Genomic DNA, 22769 nt, shown 5'->3' with positions numbered 1-22769 from the left:
GAGAGAGAGAGAAGAGGAGCAGGAGGAGGAGGAGGAGGAGGAGGAGGAGGAGGAGATAATTTTTAATAAAAGTTCATTCCAACATTCCATTCTGCAAAGCTGCATACAGACAGAATATCTCCTGTGTTGGGCCTTACACCCATATTTATGAACAAAATGCTGGCTCTTAAGTTCGTGCTAAGCATAGTCTCAAGGCATTTGATTGGTCAATTTTGACTTGAGATTGATCTAAGAACGATCATTCTTGTTCATAAATACGAGTGTTAGACCCCGTTTCCAACTTGTCGTGAGTTTCATCCGATTTTTTCCCGAATGTCCTGTAGGCAGTGTAATTTAAATGAGAGTGTTTCCACTACACACGACACGATTTTTTCCCGAACGACATCGACAAATGGGAACGGGGCCTAACTGGAGATGCCTCTTTTCCACTTAGCTGTCGTGTGTACTCGGCTTGAATTTTACGTCACGTGACGTCACGTCTCAATAAATGACATTCCTCGATATTTCTCCCAGAGCTTTTTATGGCTTTATTTGCTTCCTCAAATTTAGCGCGGTAAGTATTTCATGTAGCTTTGTAATGACACTTTTGTGGGCAAGTTCACTTTGCTCACTCTCGGGCAGCCTAGTTAGCTTGGAGGGTAGCGCGTCTGCCTTGTAAGCGCTAGGCCGCGGGTTCGATTCCCGCCCGGGGCGGATTTCATCTTGACGGGATAATGTTCGTTCTCGGAACGACTGGCTTTCTCCTATCCTGTCTTCTTTCTCTCTTCGATTTCGCGCCGATAAGACCTTAGCAGTTACAGTCTCCTCTATCGAACCTCTTACAAAAAAAAGCTTTTTACTTTTTTTTCTTCTTTTTCAAAAAACCCTAGAGGTGTGGTGGCGTGCTTTGACCTCAATCTGTATTACAAAATAGGAGCAGGTAAACTAATATCCTTTGAACACTACTCTAAAGCTGTGTCCAAATATAGTCGACGCCCGTCGATCGACGAGATGAATCTATGTTGCCGAGGTAGTGTGGACGGTTTCAGTCGACATCGATCGACGGTCGTCGACTATGTGTGGACACAGCTTGATGAAATGAGATTCGACCTCATTTTCTTTCCCCTTCACAGCATAACCTAATTTTGAAAGGAAGAAAACAAGATCAGAATGGCAGACAGTGAAGACCAAATAGCAGACATGTCTGACTCTTCCTTGTCAGGAGTGGAGGAGAAGCAGTGTAAATTGTGAGTATCAATCTCTTTATCAACCCGGAGGTGCTTGGTTCGAATCCCAGGCGGGTGGAAAAAATTTCTGACCAAACTGTTTTCAGATAGACATGGACAACTTTTTCTTTCCTTATCCTATAGGTAGGAAAGTAATGTTTTTTTTTTTTTTTTTTTTTTTTTTTTTTTTTTTTTTTTTTTGGGTTCTCCACAGTTTTTTCTTGGGCAAACAAATTTTCCCCTCTTTTTTTTTTTTAACGGGTTTAAGGTCACTGTCATAACTGTTAAGGTTTATAGTGGTGAGAGTTTTACCCCCCATTCAGTGACAGGCTACATACAATACCTCCCTCCAGCATAGCTAGCTGGGCTTTCTCCTATCCTATCTTCTTTCGCTTTCGGGACGATGAGACCTTAGCAGTGACACTCCCTTCTATCAAACCTCTTAAAAGCCAGCCTAGTTAGCTTGGTTGGTGGCGCGTCTGCCTTGTAAGCGCTAGGCCGCGGGTTCGATTCCCGCCCGGGGCGGGATTTTATCCTGATGGGATGTGTTCGTTCGAAACGGTTGGCTTTCCTCCTGTCCTGTCTTCCTTCTCTCTTCGATTTCGGGACGATAAGACCTTAGCAGTTACAGTTTCCTCTATCATTTTTTTTCAACACTCTCCCTGCAGTTGTTCCAGTGGTAATTCCAAGTACCTGTGCCCCCGTTGCGGTGTACGGTACTGTTCAGTCCCGTGCTACAAGAGCCCCTCTCATTTGATGTGCTCGGAAGACTTCTTCAAGCAGTGCATTCAAGAGGAGTTGGACAGCACACCGGCAGACCCCCAGACAAGGAAGCAAATGATGGAAGCTCTGCAGAAAATGCATGAGACGGCCTTGGAGGATGGTCAGGAGGACGAGTTACTGGGTAAGTTTTTGTTGTTGTTTTAGCGGCTTTAGCTTTCGACGAATGGTAATAGCAGAATAAAGAAAAGATATCTTTTTGTCTGCTATACATAGCGGGGTGATGGTCTCTAGCTCTAGCCATGTTAAATTGGCTGGCTCGTTCTGAAACGCAGTCAACCACCGTGAGGACTTGTGCTTGCTCATACATACCGGGGTGATGGTCTCTAGCTCTAGCCATGTTAAATTGGCTGGCTCGTTCTGAAACGCAGTCAACCACCGTGAGGACTCTTTAAAAGCAGAGAGAGCCCTTTGAAGAACTGCCAGCTAGCTAGACTGGTTAGGGTTAGCTGAGCCAGACGCTAGTCTACTCTCTATAAAATAAAATAATATCTAAAATTGTAGTGTGCTTCTACCTTTATTTGCGTTAGTCAAAGTTTCAAAGAGAGAATGAATGTTATGTAAGGGAAAAACATGCCTACAACACTTAAGTAGGTATAGTTAAAACTCGACTTCTTTGTGTACTAACCACTTCATGGGTAGGTAGGTAGGTACCTTCTTATACCAACACTTACCTATACCAACTTGGGATTTTCCATCCAATAATAGATAGGTGCTTGCTCTTTAAAAGCAGAGAGAGCCCTTTGAAGAACTGCCAGCTAGCTAGACTGGTTAGGGTTAGCTGAGCCAGACGCTAGTCTACTCTCTGTTTAACGTCCCCTAGCCAGACTGGGTAAGTTTTTAACTAGATTTCCTTTAAGGGTGAGTTATTCATTTTCCGTTTACCGTTTTCTACCCGAGTTCACTCCGGCTCGGGGAAGGCATAGTTGTTAGCGCGTTGGACTTAGGATCTGTGGGATGGTGGTTCGAGTCCGATCCTACCCAAGGGGCAAGTTGGCCGTTCCGAGAACGAACCTTATCTGTTTAGGATAAAACCCACCCCGGGCGGAAATCGTACCCGCGTCCTAGCCCTTACTTCTTACAAGGCAGGTGCGTTACCTTCCAAGCTAAGTAGACTGGGATTTTAGAAACAGACTGTTTTTTGTGCTACCCATTCATATTTTAACGACATTTTGCACGCGGTACCTAGGCCTGACAATCGTAGGTGCATTAGATTAGAGGCACATACCTCCTACCAGTACAACTCTTTTGTATAATTTATTATCAAATGTGACACTTGACATGATGCGGATTACGTATGAAATAAGAATATTAACATCTGTGCAAACAAAATAACATGATATTATTGTTTTCAAAAGCATAGTTATAGGCAGAAATGTTGTCCCTTAATTGGTGAAACGGTAGGTAATGGCCGGATCCACAAAGTGAGTTTAAACTCCGTTTAAGTTAAACTCTTGGATTAAGCAAACTGATTGGCTGAAAATTTTCGAAATTGCTTTTTTTTAAGAGGTTTGACAGAGGGAACTGTAACTGCTGTGGTCTTATCGTCCCGAAATCGAAGAGAGAAGGAAGACAGGATAGGAGAAACCCAGCCGTTCCGAGAACGAACATTATCCCATCAGGATAAAATCCGCCCCGGGCGGGAATCGAACCCGCGGCCTAGAGCTTACAAGGCAAACGCGCTACCAACCAAGCTAACTAGGCTGGCCAAATTGACTTTAGACGTCGCAAAACTGTGTCTCGCTAACTAGGCTGGCTCGAAATTGCTTAATACAAAAGTTAAACGGAGTCTAAACTCATTTCGTGAACCCACAGCCATAAAATTATTTTATCATGTTGTTTTTAATGTTGGAAAATGCTACACATGACGTTGATAGTCCAGGGTTTATACGCTTTTCCCGGAATGAAATTCCATGACTTTTCCAGAAAATTTCCAAGAGTTTTCCCAGAAAAATAGGGGGTGGAGGTACTTAAAAATCAGTAAGATTACCCCTTAATTTAAATAAAATATGCAATAAGCAGAACGTCAAGGAAAATAGGGAGGAATACGTCGCAGGCCGTTTTTCGGAAAAACTTGGTATTTAATATTATCTAACATTTTCAATTTTTGACCGGGTGGCAAATTCCATGACTTTTCCAGGTTTTCTTTAAATTTTCACGATTTTCCATGACTTTTTGGCCGATTTTCAGCGCAGGCCGTTTTTCGGAAAAACTTGGTATTTAATATTAACATTTTCAATTTTTGACCGGGTGGCAAATTCCATGACTTTTCCAGGTTTTCTTTAAATTTCCACGATTTTCCATGACTTTTTGGCCGATTTTCAGATTCCATGACTTTTCCAGGTCGCGTATAAACCCTGTAGTCACACTACGTCAGCGTAATGGCGGACAAAAGCAAATTTTGACGGCTTGTTAGTGCAGTACAGTGCAAAAAAGTACTGAATTTTGACCTCAAGGTACTGAATCCGTAATGGCGGACAAAAGCAAATTTTGACGGCTTGTTAGTGCAGTACAGTGCAAAAAAGTACTGAATTTTGACCTCAAGGTACTGAATATTTCCAAGAGGTACTGAGTGTGTTTATAACTCAGTAGTAATTTTAGTGAAATTTTACACATCAACTTAGGTATGGGTGCCCGGTACTCATTATGATTATTTATGATGGTCGCGGGATTGAACCCGGGTGCTCAGCAAAGGGGTACGTGGGCGAAAAAAGGTTGAGAACCCCTGCTTTACGTGATCAATGTGTAAAAATGTGGTCCCTAGTTAAGTGGGTAGTCGCATGACACCAACCTGTCACACGCGTAGCCAGGATTCAAAAATTTGAACTAATTTTTGAATTTTTTGACACTCTGTTTGATATAGGAGAGAACACACGTGTTTCGTGAGGTAGCAACACGGTTAGCCAAGTGGTAACGCGCTTTCAATCAATCATTTTTTTTATATGTATTATGATTTTACAAGTTGGCTTTAATTTTTTGACGTTTTTTAGGTACGATTTGGGGTGGAGGTAGATGAAAACATAATGCATAGGTATGTCTATCAGTTACTCATGAAGTCGTCAACAATGTTTGCTGATTTACAGATTCGGATGATGAAGATGATGACTTGGCTACGAGGCTAGAGAACATAGATCTGAACAATGCTGAAGCAGTATGGTCCCTGCTGACTGATGCAGAGAGGGCGGAGTTCGAGTCCCTGGTATCCTCAGGGGACGTGGCCAAAATATTGCATTAGTGAAATTTTACACATCAACTTAGGTATGGGTACCCGGCACTCATTATGATGGTCGCGGGATTAAACCCGGGTGCCCAAGGGGTACGTGGGCGAAAAAAGGTTGAGAACCGCTGCACTACGTAATCAATGTGTAAAAAAGTAAAAAATGTGGTCCCTAGTTAAGTGGGTAGTCGCATGACACCAACCTGTCACACGCGTAGCCAGGATTCAAAAATTTGAACTAATTTTTCAAGTCCACAAAGAGAGTTTAAACTCGCCTCTAGTATCAAGAGTTCATCTCCCAACTTTAGTCGTGTCAGTGCAGTCCAACACTGTGAGTGCCATGCCTATCTCACGGACATGGAAAGTTAGTGTACACCTAACTCATACAAAAGCTAAGGAAAGTTAGTGTTTTCAATTGTATTATGATTTTACAAGTTGGCTTTAATTTTTTGACGTTTTTTAGGTACGATTTGGGGTGGGGGTAGATGAAAACATAATGCATAGGTATGTATGTCTATCAGTTATACTCATGAAGTCGTCAACAATGTTTGCTGATTTACAGATTCGGATGATGAAGATGCTGACTTGGCTACGAGGCTAGAGAACATAGATCTGAACAACGCTGAAGCAGTATGGTCCCTGCTGACTGATGCAGAGAGGGCGGAGTTCGAGTCCCTGGTATCCTCAGGGGACGTGGCCAAAATATTGCCCGTCTGGACCCCTTGGTGGTGTACCAAACCGTAAGTTAAAGCCCGTCCCCCACTTGTCGTTTTATTATTAGCCTTGTCAAGGATCAGGGACAATGGCCAAAATATTGGGACTTTTTAGTCCCAAGATAAGCGGGAAAAGGCGAAGAATAAGAAGAATCAAGCCTTGTGAAGACAGTCGAAGAGTGATAGAGAGCTCAGGAAAAAGGCAATGTCATATCATGATACCCATGTAAATATGATCCTATTTTATCTAGAGTCTGGACTGCCTAGAGTTTCAACTCAAAAACTTAGCTCCTTGATCTCTACTACCAAACCTTCGAAGGAAAAGTCCAATAAATATTACCAGGGTAGGTATTCGGTCTCAAACCAATATGATCTTATTTCATGTTGCAGAGCTCCTCTGATAGAAGAAGTGAACCAACCGGAATCAAGTGCCACGCAGAACACCCCCGAATATCCTGCACTAGTACCCAATATACCTGTTTTCTATCTCATATGTGTAAGTTTGTGAAATAGGGCCCTATAGTTCGAAATGTTTAATGACAACAATAGGAACAGTAAAAAAAAAAAAAAACTACACAGAAGTGGGTTTAGGTATCCAGTAGCTCTTGGTGGTTTAATTTATTTTATTATTTAAAAATTAATTTACAATCGATAAATAAATTTACGTCATGAAACAGCTTCACATGGTTCCTAAGCCAGTTCCCCGACAGAACATTGAAGTTTTGACCACTTTCGAGGATCGTAATATTCGTAATCTGAGTACACTGACAAAAAGGGGGTTGGGACCTGATGAAATGAGGTATCAGTCAGCAAAAACGAGGGTGAACCAATAAAATCACGGAAGATTCATATTGAGGATCATAATGATTAGACCTGTGTTCAACAGGTCTATGGTACATTTTGTCGGGAATCGAACGGGCTTTTACTTCCACACATGAGTAGCTTGGCAGCTTGAGTATTAAGAGTTAATTGAGGTAGTTTATTATCACAGCTTGAATGACTTGAAATCTGTAACAGAACAACAGGTGAATTTTTTATTATTATTTTTACGTATTTCTTGGGAACATATGACAGTCTCAAAACTAGAATCACGGTTTTACATTTAGGTGTTTTGGGTTCGATTCCCACAATTAGAAGTGTGTGTATGAATGCTCGTCACCCATGACTTCTTCCTTCCTTAATACATGAAGTTATTAATTCTTTACGTAGATTCGAACTACTAACCTTCGGATTCGAAATCTACCACGCTAACTCTTACACGATTGAGGTTGGTAGGTCTTTTTAGTTCTACCTAAGTTGTATTTTCCTTTCGGAAAAGGAACCCATCCAATTTTAGATTTAATATGGTTCAACTAGAGGTGGAATTGAATATACTATGTCTTCACTTGACTTGGACTAAGTCATAGTATATTCAATTCCACCTCTAGTTATAATGCTACTTGACAAAGTATCCCGTTTGGAAAATATTAATATGGTTTAGTTAAGGCGCTACCACGCCAAATGGGGGAGAATTCTGAAAGGAAACAACCTACCTGCATTCAGCATTCTATTCTATTTTTGGCTTTGTTTAACTTGAGATCTCTGCTTGATTAAGGGCCAAAATATCGCCACTAACTTTTGCACCATTTTTATTACTGGGTCGATTTTGAAACTTGGTAGTCTTGGTCCACGTATGTATTTTGAATGACAATAGGATAGCTATTCTATCAAAATTTTGGGACGTTTTTCTAATAAAAATATAAATAAAATAAATACGTTATTATTTTAAAAATATAAATACGTTATTATTTTAATTTCACTTCGACTTTGTACATTTACGATTTTTTTGTACATTTAGGATTTTTTACTTTCCTTATCCTATAGGAAGGAAAGTAATGTAATCGGGTCAAATTTTCGATGGTTTGTTTTTAGTGCCAAAACACGTTTTGAGGTCCCTAGAGCCTAAATCCAAAGTTTCAGCCATAGGTCCGTGTGTGTGTCTGTAAACAAAATATCTCGAGAAGGGTAAGAGCTAGAGACTTGAAATTTGGTATGTAGCTGTGAAATGTGACAAGAATGCGACACGAAACTTTTGGTTAAGACCGATGCAACGCTTGGCGGCATTTTACCGCTTTTTGGCGGTTTTCGGTGTAATTTAACAATCGGAACTTTTGGTTGAGATAGGTGCTGCGGTTGGCGGTATTTTGATCGCTTTTTGGCGGTTTTCTACAGTTTTTTGGCGGTTTTCAGCTATATCGACTAAACGGTTAGAGATATTGTAAAAGTTAGGGTAAAAGAACACTCAAATAAGCATCATTCTGAGCGGCTTTAGCTTTCGACGAATGGTAATAGCAGAATAAAGAAAAGATATCTTTTTGTATCTGCTATACATACCAGGAAATAGCGTACGAATTAGAGAAGAATAAACCTAAACCGGATCAATAAAAATCATGTTCCGAATACTTCACCAAGCTTGTAGAACTGTGTGCAGTGCACATTTTGTGAAGGCATCACAGTCCCAGTTTGCTTCGTGGAAACTAGTCTCAAGATGGATATCAAATGAGGGCCTTTGCTTATAAAATTCCTAGGCGCGGAGTCCAATATTTAGGACTTCCAAGTAGTTTAATAGTGGGAGTTTTAACTGCCAAGGTCTTATCATCCCAAAAGCGAAGAGAGACGGGACAGGAGAAAGCCAATCGTTCTGAGAATGAACCTTGCCTATTTAGGATAAAATCTGCCGTGGGCGGAATCGAACCCGCGACCTAGTGCTTACACAGACGCGCCACCCTAAAAGCTAACTGGGCTGGCGCATTTAGAACTTTAGTGCCCAATAACCCAATTTTCTTTGTTTACTCTTCTCAATCAAATATTGGTTCCCTTTGTTACCCCTCGAAGAAGCCAACAACACACGATACTCTAGCTGTCTCCAGATGGTCTTCTGTCCAGATATCAACCACAGGCAACGTTACTCAACTTCAGTGATCCACCAGGAACTGGTTCATTCATTAAGTTTTTTATTTCTATTTTATTTATTATTATTTTTTTATGGGGACTTGAACCCCTTGAAATAAACTTACAAGTCAAATACTTTTGTACTGAAGGCTGTTATTACAAACCATTTTTTTTTTTTTTTTTTTTTTTTTCCCCCCCCACATTTAGCCCATGGTCTGTATGTACCTCGAGAACGCGGCTCGTGTCTAATGCAGCTCAGTGATAATCTCAATCATAATACTAACTTCAGCGAGGCCGACCTGGCGGTACAGGCTGTGGTATTGAATGCTGTCAATGTAAGACCTACCTACCAGACATATATTTCTTTTTAAGAGTTATTGAGGGAACTGTAACTGCTAAGGTCTCATCATCCCGAAATCGAAGAGAGATAAGCTCAACCCGTCCTTAAGGGATGTTTGCCTCTACACCTAACCCTCAGAGTGGGCTTTTTGTGAATGAGCCCTAAGGTGACCGCTTTGGAGCTGACTTTTGGTTTTGGATGCCCAAATTGTACGAGTGGATGCCCTTCGCACTCAACCTTTGCTATTTCTTTAGCAAGGGAAATTCAGGCTGGTATCCTCACTGTTTAAAGTCCCCCATCTAGACCAGTGTGTTCCTTGTAATAAAATAAAATAACGATGGATATCAAATTTCAGATAATGAAATCATCTGCAGAAGACACATCTCTGATCAAATCGGACACCAAGGACATCACGATAAGCAAACAGTTCGTTCTGTATGCTTTGTCGGGAGCGTTCAATATTCTGACCCAGGCAAAAACCGAATTGAAATGCCACAAGAAACACAGCGCGACATCTGGTGGAGATAAAAGTAAGTTTCTCTCCTGCTTGACTCCTAAAGATAGGTCAAGATTATACGAATTATTTTTCAAGAGGTTTGATAGAAGGAACTGTACCAACGGAGGTCTTATAGTTCCAAAAAACGAGGAGCGAAGAAAGCCAGCCGTTCCGTCACCTCATCTGTTGAGGACAAAGTTCGCCAAGGGCGGGAACCCCATGATCTACCGTTTACAAGGCTGGCGCAGTACCTTTGATCTTAGCCAAAAGGCCGAGAAAAAAAAGGCTGACGCACTACCCTCCGGGCGGGAATCTATATTCCAGACCGTAAAACCGTCGCCCTGCATCGAGTTCAACATGGTCAACACAATCGCCGCCTACACATTCACCAGCCGCCATTATAACGGAGAGCCCGAGCACAGTGCTAAGGAGTCCGGCTCGTGTCTAATGCAGCTCAGTGATAATCTCAATCATAATGCTAACTTCAGCGAGGCCGACCTAGCGGTGCAGGCTGTGGTACTGAATGCTGTCAATGTAAGTGGCGCAGCCAACACCAAATTACAATTTTCACTTTCTATTGCCCTTACGTATAGGGAACCTATAAGGTAATGAGAAAGTATTACAATCAGTCCAAATTTTCAAAATCGGGAAATGGCTGGAAATATCCGTTTTGGGGTCCCCTGATTCCAAAAAAGTGGTTTTTAGCCCATGGTCTGTATGTACCTCGAGAACGCGGCTCGTGTCTAATGCAGCTCAGTGATAATCTCAATCATAATGCTAACTTCAGCGAGGCCGACCTAGCGGTGCAGGCTGTGGTACTGAATGCTGTCAATGTAAGTGGCGCAGCCAACACCAAATTACAATTTTCACTTTCTATTGCCCTTACGTATAGGGAACCTATAAGGTAATGAGAAAGTATTACAATCAGTCCAAATTTTCAAAATCGGGAAATGGCTGGAAATATCCGTTTTGGGGTCCCCTGATTCCAAAAAAAGTGGTTTTTAGCCCATGGTCTGTATGTATCTCGAGAACGCGGCTCGTGTCTAATGCAGCTCAGTGATAATCTCAATCATAATACTAACTTCAGCGAGGCCGACCTGGCGGTACAGGCTGTGGTATTGAATGCTGTCAATGTAAGACCTACCTACCAGACATATATTTCTTTTTAAGAGTTATTGAGGGAACTGTAACTGCTAAGGTCTCATCATCCCGAAATCGAAGAGAGATAAGCTCAACCCGTCCTTAAGGGATGTTTGCCTCTACACCTAACCCTCAGAGTGAGCTTTTTGTGTATGAGCCCTAAGGTGACCGCTTTGGAGCTGACTTTTGGTTTTGGATGCCCAAATTGTACGAGTGGATGCCCTTCGCACTCAACTTTTGCTATTTCTTTAGTAAGGGAAATTCAGGCTGGTAACCTCCCTGTTTAAAGTCCCCCAGCTAGACCAGTGTGTTCCTTGTAAAAAAAAAAAAATAAAATAAAACGAACAATTGATTAGCATAGCAAAAATTCAATTTATTAATCTGTACATTTTATGTTTGTCATTTTGCTTGTTCAATTGTTATTCCAAGGGAAATTCAGGCTGGTAACCTCGCTATTTAAAGTCCCCCAGCTAGACCAGTGTGTTCCTTGTAAAAAAAATAAAATAAAATAAAATAACGATGGATATCAAATTTCAGATAATGAAATCATCTGCAGAAGACACATCTCTGATCAAATCGGACACCAAGGACATCATGATGAACGATGGATATCAAATTTCAGATAATGAAATCATCTGCAGAAGACACATCTCTGATCAAATCGGACACCAAGGACATCACGATAAGCAAACAGTTCGTTCTGTATGCTTTGTCGGGAGCGTTCAATATTCTGACCCAGGCAAAAATTTGCTATTTCTTTAGCAAGGGAAATTCAGGCTGGTATCCTCACTGTTTAAAGTCCCCCATCTAGACCAGTGTGTTCCTTGTAATAAAATAAAATAACGATGGATATCAAATTTCAGATAATGAAATCATCTGTAGAAGATACATCTCTGATTAAATCGGACACCAAGGACATCATGATGAGCAAACAGTTCGTTCTGTATGCTTTGTCGGGAGCGTTCAATATTCTGACCCAGGCAAAAACCGAATTGAAATGCCACAAGAAACACAGCGCGACATCTGGTGGAGATAAAAGTAAGTTTCTCTCCTGCTTGACTCCTAAAGATAGGTCAAGATTATACGAATTATTTTTCAAGAAGTTTGATAGAGGGAACTGTACCAACGGAGGTCTTATAGTTCCAAAAAACGAGGAGCGAAGAAAGCCAGTCGTTCCGTCACCTCATCTGTTGAGGACAAAGTTCGCCAAGGGCGGGAACCCCATGATCTAGCGTTTACAAGGCTGGCGCAGTACCTTTGATCTTAGCCAAAAGGCCGAGAAAAAAAAGGCTGACGCACTACCCTCCGGGCGGGAATCTAACCCGCGACCTAGCGCTTACATGGCAGGCGTGCTATTCTCCAAGCTAATTAGGCTGGCAGACTTAATCTAATACAATCTAATATTACGTATGCATTATCAATTTATCATTACCTACCGAATGAACCTACAATGTATCTTCTTCAATTTGCAGGCGCTAAGAAATCATTCTCAACTCGGTTTCCCGAATCCTCCGCTGCTAGCGCTAGTGTAGATTTTGTCCTGACCAAAACCAGCCTGACTGCTGCCCTGAAGAAGTTGGAATTCTACATGTCCTGGGTGAACGCTTATTACACAGGAGAACCCAGCTTGTAATGCAAACCAGGACCGTATTTAGGGGCCTGTCCACCCCCCCCACTTGGACTAAGTTTTTTCTCTTTTTATTAAATCACAGATGTATCCATTTCGGCTGTTACGCCATCATAATACACTGATGATGGCGCAACAGCCGAAATGGATCCATCTGTAATTTAATAAAAATATACGTAAAACATAAAGCCAAGTGTTTTTACTCACCCAAAATCATTTTTAGTAGTTAGAACACACTTATTCTACATGAATTCGCATCTGAACATTCTAAACAAAATGACGGGTGGCAACGTGTGAAGGCAAAATACATTACTTCTCTTATTATAGGATAAGGAAAGCAAAAAAGAGGGGTGACAAAAGGGTGGGATAGGACAGGAATAAGATTACTCACCTGTACTTGGAGATTTAGAAGGATTAGATTTGAAACATAGGATACAGGAATTAAGACAAGCAAATTGCAAATTTACATTACTTAAAAAAGTAGAAAATCTTTCTCTCTTCCTCAATGGAGAGCTATGGGGTTTCAAAGTAGTTAGGACACACTTTTTCTACATGAAATCGCATCTAAACATTCTAAACAAAATGAAGGGTGGCAACATGTGAAGGCAAAATACATTACTTCTCTTATTATAGGATAAGGAAAGAAAAAAGAGGGGTGACAAAAGGGTGGGATAGGACAGGAATAAGATTCCTCACCTGTACTTGGAGATTTAGAAGGATTAGATTTGAAACATAGGATACAGGAGAGGGTGTTGTTTTTACAATTACAGAGCGTAGGCACTGTAGGCAGAAGGGCACCTACAGGAATTGCGAATTCTGTGAAAAAGGTGGAACAATAGATTAAAATGAGAGGATGGGAAATAACACATCAAAGCAGTAAAAGTATTGAAACCTTGAAACATAGGTTAGGAAATATCAAGTTTTTGGGAGATATTTAAATAGGCAGATTTTTTTCAAGCGAATTCTGTGAAAAAGGTGGAACAATAGATTAAAATGAGAGGATAGGAAATAACACAGCAAAGCAGTAAAAGTATTGAAACTTTGAAACATAGGTTAGGAAATATCAACATGGGCAGAGAAGGATTGTTAAAATGAAGAAAAAAATATACAGGGTGGTTCGTGATTTGCGAACCACGCTTATATCTCAGAAACGGCTGGGAATTAAGGAATGAAATAAACGGCTTCTGTACCTCGAGAACGCGGCTCGTGTCTAATGCAGCTCAGTGATAATCTCAATCATAATACTAACTTCAGCGAGGCCGACCTGGCGGTGCAGGCTGTGGTACTGAATGCTGTCAATGTAAGTGGCGCAGCCAACACCAAATTACAATTTTCACTTTCTATTGCCCTTACGTATAGGGAACCTATAAGGTAATGAGAAAGTATTACAATCAGTCCAAATTTTCAAAATCGGGAAATGGCTGGAAATATCCGTTTTGGGGTCCCCTGATTCCAAAAAAGTGGTTTTTAGCCCATGGTCTGTATGTACCTCGAGAACGCGGCTCGTGTCTAATGCAGCTCAGTGATAATCTCAATCATAATGCTAACTTCAGCGAGGCCGACCTAGCGGTGCAGGCTGTGGTACTGAATGCTGTCAATGTAAGTGGCGCAGCCAACACCAAATTACAATTTTCACTTTCTATTGCCCTTACGTATAGGGAACCTATAAGGTAATGAGAAAGTATTACAATCAGTCCAAATTTTCAAAATCGGGAAATGGCTGGAAATATCCGTTTTGGGGTCCCCTGATTCCAAAAAAGTGGTTTTTAGCCCATGGTCTGTATGTACCTCGAGAACGCACTAAACTTTCCAAGACTAAAATCGTGATAGTAAAGCCGTATTTTACTTTCGGAATGTCCCCTCTTCTGAAGCTCGCTTCCCCTCTTTCGGCGTGGTAGCGCCTGTACAAACCATAGGACAGGGTTTATAAGCTTTTCCTGGAATGAAATTCCATGACTATTCCATGATTTTTCCAGCAAATTTCCATGACTTTTCCAGAAAAATAGGGGGCGGAGGTACTTAAAAATCAGTAAGATTACCCCTTCATTTAAATAAAATATGCAATATGCAGAACGTCAAGGAATATGAGGGTAAATGCGCTGCAGGCCGTTTTTCGGAAACACTTGATATTTAATTTGAACATGTTTAATTTTTGACCAGGTGACAAATTCGATGACTTTTCCAGGTTTCTTTAAATTTTCACGATTTTCCATGACTTTTTCGCCGATTTTCAGATTCAATGACTTTTTCAGTTTTTCCAGGTCGGGTATAAACCCTGTAGGAAATCCCAGATGGCACGCCATTAGAATCGGTTCTGCTTCCGAAAGGGAAATACAACATTACTCTGTTGCTGCCTAGACTGGGAGCCTAGATGTTCGCGTTCCTGATGGGGGACCTAGCTGGACGAGATCGTGTGAATCAAACTAGATGATCTTTTTTATTCTGATGACAAAATATAACTACATTTTCATCATAAATTCATTTTACTGAATTCATCATTTCAAAATCGTGTCTATAGGAATGTTTTTGTCACCTAGTTAACATTAAAATTACATCTAGATGATTTGGGATGGAAATAAAGGACTGGGGAGAAAGGAGTCGTAAAAAAAACTTAAAAAACAAAACAACGTTTAAAGGATTAAAATGAGTGATTGTATACTGGACAAGGAAGGTAGGCGCCAACACTATGTCTACCAAGATTGCACAGGAAAAAAATTGAAAAAATATTTAAAAAGCTTGCACGAATTTCAATACTTTTTTCGAACTGATATTCATTGTTAAGCTTCGTTATGGCTTATGGCCAAGTCCACAAAGAGAGTTTAAACGCGCCTCTAGTATCAAGAGTTCATCTCCCAACTTTAGTCGTGTCAGTGGAGTCCAACACTGTGAGTGCCATGCCTATCTCACGGACATGGAAAGTTAGTGTACACCTAACTCATACAAAAGCTAAGGAAAGTTAGTGTACACCTACAGTTCTATCTCACGGACATGGAAAGTTAGTGTACACCTACGAGTAACTCATACAAAAGCTCACCTAGAGGCTAAAGTGTAGCAACCAGGGGGTCTCAAAGGTGTGCTAAGATTCGCGAATGTCCGAAGTCGAAATTTGTTCTTCGTTATGGCTTATGGTCAAGTCCACAAAGAGAGTTTAAACTCGCCTCTAGTATCAAGAGTTCATCTCCAGACTTTAGTCGTGTCAGTGCAGTCCAACACTGTGAGTGCCATGCCCATCTCACGGACATGGAAAGTTAGTGTACACCTAACTCAAACAAAAGCTAAGGAAAGTTATTGTACACCTACAGTTCTATCTCACGGACATGGAAAGTTAGTGTACACCTAACTCATGCAAAAGCTAAGGAAAGTTAGTGTACACCTACAGTTCTATCTCACGGACATGGAAAGTTAGTGTACACCTAACTCATACAAAAGCTAAGGAAAGTTAGTGTACACCTACGAGTAACTCTTATAAAAGCTCACCTAGAGGCTAAAGTGTAGCAACCAGGGGGTCTCAAAGGTGTGCTAAGATTCGCGAATGTCCGAAGTCGAAATTTGTTCTCCTCCTCTATTCTTTGCTTTCGGGAAGATAAGACCTTAGCATCTGTTAGAGTTCCCTCTATCGAACACTTTTATCAACATCAATATCTTGAACACCGTATAGCGAGATTGTTGAAGATTTCTTGGATGTCCTATATTGAGTTCATCAGCAACTTCTTGGACACGCTATAGTGAGTTCTGTCACCTAACTCATACAAAAGCTAAGGAAAGTTAGTGTACACCTACGAGTAACTCTTATAAAAGCTCACCTAGAGGCTAAAGTTAACACTCATCTTTAAAAAAAAAAAAGTGTAGCAACCAGGGGGTCTCAAAGGTGTGCTAAGATTCGCGAATGTCCGAAGTCGAAATTTGTTCCTAAGCATATAATACAAAAGGACACGATAAATTACGTAATACTAAGTAAGCAAAACTACACATACAAAACTTTTTTTTTTACTAAACTTTCCAAGACTAAAATCGTGATAATTAAGCCGTATTTTACTTTCGGAATGTCCCCTCTTCTGAAGCTCGCTTCCCCTCTTTCGGCGTGGTAGCGCCTGTACAAATCATAGGACAGGGTTTATACGCTTTTCTTGGAATGAAATTCCATGACTATTCCATGACTTTTCCAGAAAAATAGGGGGGCGGAGGTACTTAAAAATCAGTAAGATTACCCCTTCATTTAAATAAAATATGCAATATGCAGAACGTCAAGGAATATGAGGGTATACTTTCGAAATTTCCCCTCTTCTGAAGCTCGCTTCCCCTCTTTCGGCGTGGTAGCGCCTGTACAAAACATAGGACAGGGTTTATACGCTTTTCCTGGTTTGAAATTCCATGACTTTTCCAGCAAATTTCCATGACTTTTTCCAGAAAAATAGGGGGCGGAGGTACCTAAAAATCAGTAACATTACCCCTTCATTTAAATAAAATATGCAGAACGTCAAGGAATATGAGGGTGAATGCGCCGCAGGCCGTTTTTCGGAAACACTTGATATTTAATTTGAACATGTTTAATTTTTGACCGGGTGACAAATTCCATGACTTTTCCAGGGTTTCTTTAAATTTTCACGATTTTCCATGACTTTTTCGCCGAATTTCAGATTCCATGACTTTTCCAGTTTTTCCAGGTCGCGTATAAACCCTGTAGGAAATCCCAGATGGCACGCCATCAGAATTTCCAGGTTTTCTTTAAATTTTCACGATTTTCCATGACTTTTTCGCCGATTTTCAGATTCCATGACTTTTCCAGTTTTTCCAGGTCGCGTATAAACCCTGTAGGAAATCCCAGATGGCACGCCATCAGAATCGGCTCCGCTTCCGAAAGGGAAATACAACATTACTCTGTTGCTGCCTAGACTGGGAGCCTAGATGTTCGCGTTCCTGATGGGGGACCTAGCTCGTATAAACCCTGTAGGAAATCCCAGATGGCACGCCATCAGAATCGGTTCCGCTTCCGAAAGGGAAATACAACATTACTCTGTTGCTGCCTAGACTGGGAGCCTAGATGTTCGCGTTCCTGATGGGGGACCTAGCTGGATTTCCGACATAACTGAGAGGCCTAGCTGTCTTCTCTAGCCAAGGCCTAGCTGTCTTCTCTTAGCCTAGGCCTAGCTCCTGCCTGGTACCTCAGAGGCCTAGCTGTCTTCTCTAGCCGAGGCCTAGCTGTCTTCTCTTAGCCTAGGCCTAGCTCCTGCCTGGTACCTCGCTGTCTGCCTACCTAATGAGAAGCAAACACATGTAAAAAAAAATCGAGTTAATGAAACAGGACTAATGAATAGAGAATTATCGTGTTACTGAAGCATTAGAATTTAATAGACAAGTATCGTATTTCATTTAGCTAGAATCATGAGCATACTTCTTTTGTTTTTGTTCTATTATGTTGCATTTTGAGTTCTGAGCTTGATTTAATAATAAATACGTCTGGTACCTCGCTGTCTGCCTACCTAATGAGAAGCAAACACATGTAAAAAAAATCTGGTGTGAACATCACACGACTTTCTATTACATTAAACTTCTCAACTGTAAGTCGGACAGTTCTAAAACATGTAAAAATAATCGAGTTAATGAAACAGGACTAATGAATAGAGAATTATCGTGTTACTGAAGCAATAGTATTTAATAGACAAGTATCGTATTTCATTTGGCTAGAATCATGAGCATACTTCTTTTGTTTTTGTTCTATTATGATGCATTTTGAGTTCTGAGCTTGATTTATAATAAATATGTAAGTATTTTTTGCAAAAAAAAAAAAAGAAAAAAAAAAGTATCAAGACGCTCGCCTCGCGTAGTTCATGCTAGATTTTAAAAGTCTCAAGGACTTCAGGAATAAAATGTATATAAAATTACAACATATGAACTTCCACCAGTCTTGTTCTGACGGTAGTGTTCCCAACATCGACGCCACATTACCACACTCAACTGCCAATGATATGCACTGCTCAAGATTTTTTTGTCGAGGTACTTACAAGATTTTTTCAAGGACTTTCGTTGTTAAAAAAAAAAATCTCGTTCTAATAAGATTTTTTTCAGGGACTTTGTGGCCCGTGGCAGGAAGTGTGGTCACGCTATTACACTCAAGGAGGAGAAAATCACCTCTGTGTGCATACTGAAATATGACTTATTTAGTCTGTTATTCAACGACCATCTTACCTTGTCCTCCCCAGCCACCACCTTGCTGTCCCCCCCATCCTCCTTGTTGGCCTCCCCACCCTCCTCCTTGTTGGTTACCCCATCCACCTCCTCCTTGTTGGTTCCCCCACCCACCTCCTCCTTGTTGGTTACCCCATCCGCCAGACTGTCCACCTTGACTACCCCATGGATCTGACTGGTAGTTGTTGGGACCTAGAACAAATCAACAAAGAAGGAAATTTAGCACGAACGACCTACTGTCCGTAGTGTTAATGTGATTTATAGGAAAAAAAAAAATGGTTACTGCAATGAGGTAATGATAGTTGTTCTTGTAGTGGCTTTAGTTAATTGGTGATGGCAGACAAATAGAAAAGAAAAGAACTGTATCAACATTTCAGGATCTTGGTTGCAATGATTACTACAACAAAGATAAGTGGCAGTTGATTCAATACTGATTCATATAGCAAGAGAACAAATAAGAACTGTCAATAAATCAAGACAGCTCCAGAGTACAGCTTGCAAAACGTTTCAGTTCCTATGACACATTAGCACAAAAAAAGAAGCAAGAATAGACAGAAAAAAAAAGACAAGACGGAATCAGTTCTGTAGCAAAGCGCACCCAGATCCAGGCTGATTCCCAATTGTGAGGTGGTTTTTAGTTGGTAAAAATCCAACATGACCTTATTCATCACAAGGTTATCTTAGAAAGACAAGAAGATTACTAAATTATTTTAGTAATTATTAGTACTTGACATGGTATCCCGTTTTCAAAGTTTCAGACAGGAAGATTTTCCACCTTTACAATAATATTGATGATAAAAATTTCCCATGATACATATTTCAATTTCTTTGTAAGTAGAGTCTAGCTACTTGATGAAAATCTGATAAGAAAATCAGACAAATTACCTCCCCAACCTCCTTGAGGTCCATTTGGGTTCCAAGAATTTTCTAGCTACTTGATGAAAATCTGATAAGAAAATCAGACAAATTACCTCCCCAACCTCCTTGAGGTCCATTTGGGTTCCAAGAATTTCCTAGCTACTTGACGAAAATCAGGTAAGAAAATCAGGCAAATTACCTCCCCAACCTCCTTGAGGTCCATTTGGGTTCCAAGAGTTTTGAGGGCCTCCCCACTGGGGTGCTCTTCCTCCAGGACCACCTGGCCCTCCTCTTGAATCTCCTCGGCTAGCAGCAGCATTCATTTCTGACCGACTCAGGGCTTTCTTCACCTCAACACGCTGTCCAGCAACAGTGTGATTTTTTGACACTGAAAATAAATTTAGAAAAAATTGGACAATTTTTTAGAAGGGGGGGGGGATGGTCTGAGAGGAATCAAAATACAGTAGGTACAACTCTGAAGGATCAAGTTTGCCATAAAGGTACCAGTTTATTATTATTTTTTTACATGGCTTTATTTATTGTGGCAGGATTCTCCAAAAGGAGCTCTTCCACCCAACCCCAAATTTAAAATCATTGAATTATTTGTTATAAGTTTTAGAACTCAATATTATACTTACACACAATCTTGTCCACAACATCGTAGTCATTGAATTCAATAAAGGCAAAGCCTCTCTAAACCCCAAATTTAAAATCATTGAATTATTGGTATAAGTTTTAGAACTCAATATTATACTTACACACAATCTTGTCCACAACATCGTAGTCATTGAATTCAATAAAGGCAAAGCCTCTCTTGGCCCCGGTTTCTTTGTTGGTCACCATGTTTACACTCTCGATGGTTCCAAACTGGCTGAAATATTCTCTAAGGTCATCTTCTTCTTGGTCTTTCAATCCTCCTACAAACATTTTCTTTACAGTGGCATTTGCTTCAGGTTTTCCTATTTCCTAAAAAAAAAAAAAAAAAAAAAAAACAAAGGGAAAAAAAAAAAAAAAAAAAATAAAAAATAACATAATAGACAAGTATCGTATTTCATTTAGCTAGAATCATGAGCATACTTCTTTTGTTTTTGTTCTATTATGTTGCATTTTGAGTTCTGAGCTTGATTTAATAATAAATACGTATTTTTTGAAAAAAAAAAAAAATAATAATAATAATAAAAAAAAATAAAAAAAATATCAAAACCCTCGCCTGGTAAACAGGAGGGCGTGGGTTCAATTCCAGCCGAGGTATGGAATTTTATCCTCAATATAATTTGAGAATTTGACCACAATAATAGTAGTAGCCTACTGCTGGAGTAAAGGGACTTTTCAGTCCCATTCGAGCAGTATAAAAGTAAGCCCTATTCTTAATTTTTCTGTCCGCTGCACCCCTTTTTACTTCCCTATTCCAATAAGTATAGGGAACCTATATTGTGTAATTTTCTTTACAACTTACCTTTTTTCTTTACATACGGTACACAAAAGGCCCACTCTGAGGCTTATAGGGGTAAACAGCCCAAAAAGTTGGGTTAAGATTACCTTTTCTTATTCAAACTAGATTTACACGAGTGGATCAGGTACATTTCCATGTCTTCTGACGAAGTGTTCCGCACATCGAAGCGTTTACCCCTTCATGTCAGTTTAATTACAGTTGTAAAGTACACTTACAAGTAGGGCTATTATTTACAACTTACCTTATCATGTCACATATAAGTACATGGGGAGAGAGGACTGTACAAAACACATGAGTGTGGGGGAAGAGGTTTAGTATCTTCTGCCACCACCTCCACCACCACCGCCAGCTGAAATCAGACGAAATAAAAGCAACATATGAGGCTTCATTAACAAACTAAAAAACCCTTGGGGACAAAGAATTGCCAAATAATTATTTATTTACTGTGAAGATTGTAATTTAAAAAATTGATATACCTAACTCCGAGCAACACAAATCAAGTTAGGAATTTTTAATCGTGTTAAGCATACTTACCTACGCTTATTTACCTAAATTTTATGATTTGACTTGGATTCGAATCACCAACCTCCAGATCCGAAGTCCAACACGTAAACCACTGCACAACTGTGTTTGGCCAAACAAGTCAAGTTATTTAAAAGCACGTCATAATTTTTAGGTGTAGGTTTTTTTCGAGGTAAGGGAGGTCTCCGAGGGGGAAAAGGAACATACCAGCTTGTCCATATGGGGTGGGCCGGGTATTTCCATATCCACCTCCTCCTCTGACTGGGCCTCCTCCATAGCTTTGTTGTTGATAGTCGGACGAGTTGTTACCACCTCCAGCACTCCAGCCTCCACCGCCAGACGCACCTCCTGATCAAGCACATAATACAACAAGGTTAGAAGTAGAAAATGAAGAAGAAGATAAAAAAAAGGAATCCTAATTGTGTTAGCATAAATGATTGTCACAAAAGTCGTTCCCCGCTTATTACCTATACTACGCTAAATTTCAAGACATGACTTGGACACTTGGACTCGAACCACCATCCTCCAGATCCAGAGTACACCGTGCTAACCACTATACCACTGAGTTTGGTACCTCCTGATCAAGTACATAATACAACAAGGTTAGAAGTAGAAAATGAAGAAGAAGAAGAAGAAGAAGAAGAAGAAGAAAAAAAGGAATCTTAATTGTGTTAGCATAAATGATTGTCACAAAAGTCGTTCCCCGTGTCATAGTATGTCAGAGTCTTGATTTTGGCCAGTGATGATGAGGGTGTCTGGTGCAAATATAATTCAGTCTTGCACGAACTTTCAATCGTTCCCCGCTTATTATACTATGCTAAATTTCAAGACATGACTTGGACTCGAACCACCATCCTCCAGATCCAGAGTCCACTGTGTTAACCACTATACCACTGAGGTTGGTACCTCCTGATCAAGTGCATAATACAACAAGGTTAATATGGTTAGAAGAAGAAATTGATTTATTTATAAAAATCCATGCTGTCCTTCTATGAAAGGTAGCTTAACTTCAACATACTAAACTATTACATGTAAAAAAAAAAATAAAATAAAATAAAATAAATGTGGTTGGTGGTGGTGTAAAATAGGGACATTGATCATTGTACCTAAAAAGGCCTACGAGAAATTAAGACAAGCAAATTGCAAATTTACATTAAAAAAAGTAGAAAATCTTTCTCTCTTCTTGAATGGAGAGCTATGGGGTTTCAAAGTAGTTAGAACACCAAAGGAATAAGTTTGTATTAACTTATTTGTTGGTACACACACTTGGTAAAACAATTCAAACACTAAAAATGATTTTG

General features: G+C 40.2%; 2 protein-coding genes and 2 long non-coding RNA genes across 7 annotated transcripts in view; 2 read left to right on the top strand and 2 right to left on the bottom strand.

Moving 5' to 3' along the window:
- Positions 1 to 12471, top strand: part of LOC103509156 (zinc finger HIT domain-containing protein 2-like) — a 34792-nt gene extending 22321 nt beyond the window's left edge. For 2 of the 4 annotated variants that reach the window (XM_026823558.1, XM_026823557.1), the window contains exons 2-8: positions 1113 to 1226; positions 1874 to 2109; positions 5765 to 5942; positions 6306 to 6411; positions 10007 to 10216; positions 11686 to 11860; positions 12295 to 12471. In XM_026823558.1, coding sequence (XP_026679359.1) covers positions 1150 to 1226; positions 1874 to 2109; positions 5765 to 5942; positions 6306 to 6411; positions 10007 to 10216; positions 11686 to 11860; positions 12295 to 12455 — 1143 coding nt within the window. In that variant the 5' untranslated portion in view covers positions 1113 to 1149 and the 3' untranslated portion in view covers positions 12456 to 12471. Of the gene's footprint in view, positions 1 to 426; positions 554 to 1112; positions 1227 to 1873; positions 2110 to 5764; positions 5943 to 6305; positions 6412 to 10006; positions 10217 to 11444; positions 11562 to 11685; positions 11861 to 12294 lie in introns of those variants that run through there. The other 2 variants (XM_017444057.2, XM_026823559.1) reach the window with 2 other exon arrangements.
- A 510-nt stretch (positions 12472 to 12981) lies between these two features.
- Positions 12982 to 20459, bottom strand: LOC103509153 (heterogeneous nuclear ribonucleoprotein A1, A2/B1 homolog; the record flags this gene model as incomplete). The annotated part of the gene is given in 4 exon segments (XM_026823550.1): positions 12982 to 13265; positions 18636 to 18827; positions 19693 to 19881; positions 20252 to 20459. Coding segments are annotated over 4 exon segments (873 nt in total), but the record flags the coding sequence as incomplete, so codon positions are not given.
- On the bottom strand, positions 14958 to 16319 carry LOC113467404. The gene is made up of 2 exons (XR_003391491.1): positions 16226 to 16319; positions 14958 to 15416 (listed from the first exon to the last, which is right to left on the bottom strand). It is a non-coding gene; the product is annotated as an uncharacterized LOC113467404 (long non-coding RNA).
- Positions 15411 to 16461, top strand: LOC113467405. The gene is made up of 2 exons (XR_003391492.1): positions 15411 to 15520; positions 16318 to 16461. It is a non-coding gene; the product is annotated as an uncharacterized LOC113467405 (long non-coding RNA).
- Positions 20460 to 22769: the final 2310 nt, after the last annotated feature.

Source organism: Diaphorina citri, unplaced genomic scaffold (assembly GCF_000475195.1).
Source record: "Diaphorina citri unplaced genomic scaffold, Diaci psyllid genome assembly version 1.1 scaffold471, whole genome shotgun sequence".
Classification (NCBI taxonomy): domain Eukaryota; kingdom Metazoa; phylum Arthropoda; class Insecta; order Hemiptera; family Psyllidae; genus Diaphorina; species Diaphorina citri.
Note: the sequence above shows the minus strand (reverse complement) of the source record. Positions and strands in the feature narration are given on the sequence as shown.